Below are 6,592 nucleotides of genomic sequence, written 5' to 3' on the forward strand. Positions count from 1 at the left end.
ACTGCAATTAACTGCCTCGTTTTGACAGAGCTATGCAAAACATCCAGCACACAGCCCGGCTTCGCCTCCACCAGCTCTCTGTACCCACCCTGCACCTTTCTGCTAGCCTGTACATTCGTGTGCATGTAAATATCCCCTTCGGTGTGATAAATCACTTTCACCCGGTGAATAAATTCTGAAAAATCATTGAGAGCAAAAGGGAAATTTTCTTTTTTTTATCTTCATAATAGAAATGTCAGCCACGGGGACTCATTTTCTTTTTTCACAGTTGGTTCTGTTTCCTAACAGTCTCTTTGGAAGTGTCTCAGTTGCAAAATGATTTGGGCAATATAGGAACCGAAGCTGTGACCGGGGGCTACAGCACAAGCAGCTGTAGACAAAGCAGCCGGAGGGGTGACCGTGGTCCTCTGTCCTGCAAGATCTCTGTTCTACCGACAGCAGGAGAAGGTTCAGAGCCAAGCCAGAGCTCAATGTGCAGTCAAGAAATCTGCTTTATTCGAAATTCACATCCAGCCCGGTGCATGGCAGTGACTCCCTATGGGGACACGACCCTTGAAAGCAGACTCTGGTAACACTGCTGAGGTCAGCAGCCTTCCCAGAACAGCACCAGCCAGGAGAGAAGCTATTTTTTCACTTCACAACCTTCTTTCTGATCAATGCAAAACCTCATTCTGAAAGCCACCTGTTCCGAACACCAAACCCAAGCTGGCCACCTCACCCTGCAACCCCACAACCCCCCACACGTGCACTTTCAGGGTTTTTTAGAGTTGTGCTTTCCATAAGGTTCAAAACCCACTGACACGAGTATTTGAATGCAGTGTGGACTGTGGATGTCATTGCTCAAGTATGTGCGTTTTCAGCACTGTCATTTTAATATGGAAGAAATTTTTGAAAATGGGAATGTTGGGAAAAGACATTATAAATATGTGTGTGTGTGTGTGTATTTAAATCAGATGCTTACAGCTTGACTGTGTTAGTTGTAGTCACATCCAGACCTACTTGCAGTGACTTAAGTCTCCAAATTTGCTACGCAGCTGCCCTGTCGCTGCTGTCACGCTACAGGCATGACTCGTAACAATGGCACCATTGTTGTTTTGAGGACTTTTTTTTGTAGCTTTTCTTCTCTCTCGGATGGGAAGGGAACGTAAGAGTCATCTAGCCTGACCTGTAAAACGCCAACACCTAGTAATTAGTGAGGGTAAGCGTGTTTGTGTTTGCTGTTTTGTCCCAGATGCAGGAATGTTTGGGGACCCCAGGTTTATTTCAAAAATACAGCAATTGACCAAAGAGCGGTGGGACATCACCCTGCCTCCCTTTCCCCTTTTCTGTGTGGGTGTGCGAGCTCGGGGGGTGCTCATATTCCTCTGGGATATGTGAGGATCTGTCCCAAAACTGATCCTTTACCAGGCCTGCTCCCCTCACTGGGGGTTGAACTCCTCTCACAGGTGATAGGACCAGAGGGAATGACCTCAAGTTGTGGCAGGGGAGGTTCAGGGTGGAAATGAGGAGACATTTCTGTCAGAAGGAGCAGTCAGGCACTGGGACGGGCTGCCCAGGGAGGTGGTGGAGTCACCGTCCCTGGGGGTGCTCAGGGAGAGGTTGGACGTGGTGCTTGGGGACACGGTTCAGTGGGTGACACTGGTGGTGGGGGCATGTTTGGGACTGTTGGTCTCTGACAGCTTTTCCACCCTAGCGATGCCACAACCCGCAGCAGCCATCTCCCCTGCGGCCCCCCCTCGTTATGTAACGGCGGTGGCGCCGCCATTTGCCGGCGGGGCGGGGCGGAGCCGTGCATGCGCCGTGCTCGGCCTCCTCCTCCTCCTTCCTCCACCTTCCTCTTCCTCCTCCTTCCTCCTCCTCCTCCTCCTCCTCCTCCTCGCGGGCAGGCGGCGGCGGCTGCAGCGGGGCCGCGCGGAGCCTTCTCCTGCCGCTCGCCGGGGCCGCCCTGAGGCCGCAGCTCCCAGGCCGGGTGAGGGGCAGGGGCCGGGGCCGGGGCCGGGGCCGGGCGGGCAGCGGGGGCTCGGGGCGGGCCCTGCCCGGGCTCCGCGGCCTCCCCGGGCTGCGGGTGCGGGGCGGTGTGGGCGCTGTGCCTCTTTTTCTTCCCATAAACAAACTTTGGGGGCGTTTTATTCCTCTCCTCGTGTCCTATGAACCCCACTCGTCTTAATTATCCCCTCCTCGAGGCCCCGTTCCGTGCGATTTCAGCCCTATCGGTGCGATTTGTGGCGTTTAAACGCTCGGTTTTCGGCTCGCAGGCGTGGTGCGGAGGCCGATGGCTCCCCAGCAGATGTTCCCGGCTGTGTGTGCTGCTGCGGGGCCTGCCCGGCAGCACCGCCCGCCCGCTGCACCCAAGGTCAGCGTGACTGGGCTGGGCGGCGTGGCCCTCAGCAGCTCCCTGCCGGGGGCTGAAACACAAAAACGCCCAAAATCCTGCACGAAAATGCCCGTCAGCAGCCCCTGGCTCTGCAAAGATCGCTCCGATCGCAAGAAAATGGAACTGAAGTACACCCCGTGGCTCTTTATAGCGTGCGCAAAGCAGCTGGCAGTACCTCGTGTCGTGTTTTTTAACGGGGTTCGTGCCGAGCCGTGATGCCCATAAGCAGCAAGAGGCCCTGGCTGGGGTGTTTCGGGGTGTCTAGGAGCTGCTGGCAGTGACACAGGCTGCTGGGCTCAGTTTAACGCCCTGTTGAATGTCACATCTCTGCATTGGTGGTGGTACAGTTGGTGTTTTCTTGCCTTCAGACAATTTGTTAGCCGTACAAATAATCTCTCTGGAAGTGCTTGGACTCTTACAGAAGCGGATGATGAAGGAGGAGGGCACGCTGAAAATGTAGCCTGGTGCCGCTGCCCGGGGCTGCGTGGTGGCGTGATCCACCCTGAAAAAATGGGAGCGTGGCCGGAGAGCTGCCTGCCAGCGGCTTCGGGTCAGGGCTGGCCTCCTGCGAGGTGCTGGGTGCTCTGATGCTCCACGTCTGGAAATCCCTGTGGTTCTGGTGGATGCCCAGATGTGGGGGTGTTTCAGGGAAGCTTCGCTTCTCTAGTGACAGTGAGGGCTTTTTGTGTGTTTATGGAGCTCGGCCTGTGTTTGGACAGGCTGTCCTCAAAACAGAGGACTCCAGGAGCTCTCCTGTGCTTGTGCAGTGAGCCTCGCGTTGCTGTGAGAGCCACGCAACTGGATTATGCGTGGGACGCAAAGGACTATAAGGAAGATAATAGCTGGAAGTGGGCTGCTGGCTTTTGTAACCACGGTCTGATCCCTGCTGTGGCCGTGCACCCTGGTTCTGCTTGGGTACAGGCCGAGCTGGGTGTCCTGGTGGGCTGCAAGCAGGTGGAGCCTTCATGGTGTGGAACATGCTGCTTTGCTGCTCCCTCAAATGTGGCTTTCGTAGCTCATTTCTGTTTGTGGTGGACCTCCTGATGGCAGGTGGCTGTAGCGTTTGCTTCCTTCGTGCTCCTGGGCTGTGTCGAATAGTGGCTTCTGACGGACACAGCTTTGTGTCTGTCTTTCCAAGAAATATATGTGCATACATGTAAAATCAGCTGGAGATCAAGAAGGGTGGCCACCTCTAAAAACAGCCTTGGATAAAGAGGGATGACACATCATTCTTACCATTCCTGATTCCAAAGCAGATCACAGCAGGTACACCAGAAGACCGTGATGCAGCTTGGGGAATGTTTCTGAGTTCCCTTTCTTCAAACCTGTTCCAAGCTCCAGCAATAAAGGCTGAATCTCCATGTCTTGAAGACATTTGTCAAAATGAAACCTGGAAGCTTTTCAGAGGCAGAAACTTTAGTATGGACTTAAAAAACTGTTGCATCTTCTTAGATAGGAAGACCAGAGGATCTTCACAAAGTAGAGAGCCTGAACAGATGTTTGTTGTGTATGAATTACGGGAGTTGTAGCTCAGAGTGTGTGGACAGCCCATGACTGCTCACGTTTGTAGTTACAGTTTCTGGGTCGGCTAGCAGCGGTAGTTTCTCACACTTGTAGACTAAATGTCTTCTTTTTGTTTGTAGATATGGCTCGTGGACAGCAGAAGATTCAGTCGCAGCAGAAAAATGCCAAAAAGCAAGCTGAGCAAAAAAAGAAACAAGGACATGATCAGAAGGCTGCAGCCAAGGCTGCCTTGATATATACCTGCACTGTCTGTAGGGTAAGAGATACTGAAGGCCGAGAGCAGAACTTTTAGATTATATAGCATAAACTAAAGTACTTTTAAGTGCCTGTCTAGTTTGTTACTGTGAGCATTTATATCTGTTCTGTTACTTGCTTACAGATCACTCAGCTGTATTGATAACTGAGATAGGAGGAATTAAGAGGTCACGTAGTGGTTTCAGGTAGTTCCCTTGCTAAATTGTAAGGGTCTGCATGCGCTTCCAGTGCGCTGTAAATACTTCCTGATTAACCTCCGGGTAGAAGGATCATTCCTTTGTGATGGAATTGGCCTGCCCTAACATCCCTGGTCATTGATGACAATGTGCAGAGGGAAAGGTGGTATTGGATGCTGCCAAAAGCTTTAGTGCAAGTTCCATATACAGGAACTGCTGTTAGGGTAGAAGGCTTGATGAGAGAACAGAAATCTGAGCGCTCTTCAGATTGGACTTTCCTTCTGGGTGTTCTGGAGTGTTCCAGTGCTGGAGCTGAAGTATAAACTTGCCATTTTCACTTAAATGGTCAATTTTAGAATAGATTCGTCACTTTTGAATGCTTTAATCAAGGTTCCAAACTAAGGGCTGCTCACTTAAATACTTATAGCTAGCTTCTCTTTTTGTGAATGGGACTGTAGCAGCCATTACTTTCCAAGCAACAACTGCCCAGATACGTTGTGGCAATAGTCTGAGATTGTTTGTGCCACATAGAGGGTCAGACTGTGCAACACAACTCTCTGGCCTCTTGATAAACGGTGAATAGCTTTCATAAAGATCTGATTTGGAAAAAGATGAATGCTCGCCTTTTAGGTGTTGGAAATGAGGAGGTGGGTTTTTCACCAAGCTAGCGTATGAAACACAAGATTTGCAGGCAGATTGCTAGTAAGAATAATAACTGCTGGTGAAGATGCCAGGGCAATATAGTACTTAAGTACCTCTCAGAAAACCTGAGGTTTAAAATAAATAAATAAATAAACCAGGGGGCGAACAGGTTTTGTAGTATCATCTACCTCTTGTACTGTGCGTAAAGTTAAATGTCTCTCTTCAATCAGACACAAATGCCGGATCCCAAGACCTTCAAACAGCACTTTGAAAGCAAGCATCCTAAGACTCCACTTCCTCCAGAGCTGGCTGATGTTCAGGCATAAAGTTGTCTACAGGTCATTACCTTAATTTTTAAATCATTATTTGAGAAGGGTATATTATGAACCAGTTTTTTGTTTGTTGGGTTCTTTACCTCCACCAACTGGGGCTTACAAGTTGCTTCATTTTCTTTAATATAAAAAAATATATAACTGTAAATTAAAATCAAACTTCTGAATTGTTATATCAAGAAGAAAGCTAATACTTACACAGCTGACGTGGTGGTGGCATTTTGCTGTCTCCAGAGGATGTTTTGAAGGGTATTAACATCATTTGAAATGGTCATCCTTAGAGTTGTAGGAATACTTGGTTCCTTAGTTACTGCTTTGAAACATTAGCTCTTGCACTTTTCGCTTTGAACAAAGTATTTATAATAAATGGGATCTGTGGGCTACAAAACATGTCATGAAAGCAGAATTGTTTAGAATATTTCCAACAATTCAGCCTTCTTTGTTCCTGAAGCTATGCAAGTGAATGCAGATTATTCTGCATTCAAATACAAAATGTAACCTCTGCGTTAACTCTAGAAGAGATTCCCCGACGGCCAGTTGTGAGGCTGTACCTAAAAGTGGTTATAATTAAAGGCTGAAATGAGGCAAAAAACAGTATTATGGCATTTCGTTCACTCAAAGGTAAACAGCATCGTGCAATAGTTCAGCTTAACGGAGTTGTTCTTGTTTTTTGTAGGTGAAGTCATGGCACCTATTGACTCTTCTACTGTCAGACCTTACATAACAAACCTGCAGCTGCTTTTCTAAAACTGTTGATCAGCAAAAATGAAGGGGCTACAGAAACGTTCATATTTTTATGCTGTTCCCTCTCGGGCTTCATGCAAAGACAATTCTGTGTAAATGTACAGTTGTGCCCTCTTTGGAAATCCTGAAAAATCAGTCCATACTTGTTATAAAAAAAAAAAAAGAATTTTTTACAATTGTAATTATATTGATGTTCATATTGTGTAAAATAACTCATTTAATAAAGTAGTACTTTGATTTTACAATATCACAGATTAAACGCCTGTAGAAGTTCTGTTTCAACTTCCTGCATTGTCTGCCTTATAAAAATAATAAAAGACAGAGTGGAATTTTCCCCGTCCTGCCAAAACACGAGCAGTATCGTTCCACTGACAGTAATGTACATTACAGTAGATTAATCTGAAGTGAAGAGGGAAGCTGCTCAGATTCCCTGCTCGATGTGCTGCCTGCTTGAGCTTGGTCGCTAGCATTCAAGTTACAGGCTCGAGAGGCGCGGCCAGCTCCCTAGAAGCTGCATGAGAATTGGGAGACTTCTATGCTTCTGC

At 48.3% G+C, this 6,592-nt stretch overlaps 1 protein-coding gene across 1 annotated transcript; it reads left to right on the forward strand.

Annotated features, from left to right (window-relative positions):
• Positions 1-1,802: 1,802 nt before the first annotated feature.
• ZNF706 (zinc finger protein 706) lies at positions 1,803-6,294 on the forward strand. The gene is made up of 4 exons (XM_027452538.3): positions 1,803-1,969; positions 4,018-4,154; positions 5,202-5,309; positions 5,980-6,294. The coding sequence occupies exons 2-3, from the start codon at positions 4,020-4,022 to the stop codon at positions 5,295-5,297; spliced, it is 231 nt and encodes a 76-aa protein (XP_027308339.1). The 5' UTR covers positions 1,803-1,969; positions 4,018-4,019; the 3' UTR covers positions 5,298-5,309; positions 5,980-6,294.
• Positions 6,295-6,592: the final 298 nt, after the last annotated feature.

The sequence above is a fragment of the Anas platyrhynchos genome, chromosome 2 (genome assembly GCF_047663525.1).
Source record: "Anas platyrhynchos isolate ZD024472 breed Pekin duck chromosome 2, IASCAAS_PekinDuck_T2T, whole genome shotgun sequence".
In the NCBI taxonomy this organism is placed as follows: Eukaryota; Metazoa; Chordata; class Aves; order Anseriformes; family Anatidae; genus Anas; species Anas platyrhynchos.

Excerpts from the sequence above, each read along its gene's own strand:
- ZNF706 (XM_027452538.3), top strand. The coding sequence starts at position 4,020 with ATGGCTCGTGGACAGCAGAAGATTCAGTCGCAGCAGAAAAATGCCAAA. Across the intron at positions 4,155-5,201 it reads ATACCTGCACTGTCTGTAGG|ACACAAATGCCGGATCCCAA; the intron begins GTAAGAGATACT and ends CTCTTCAATCAG.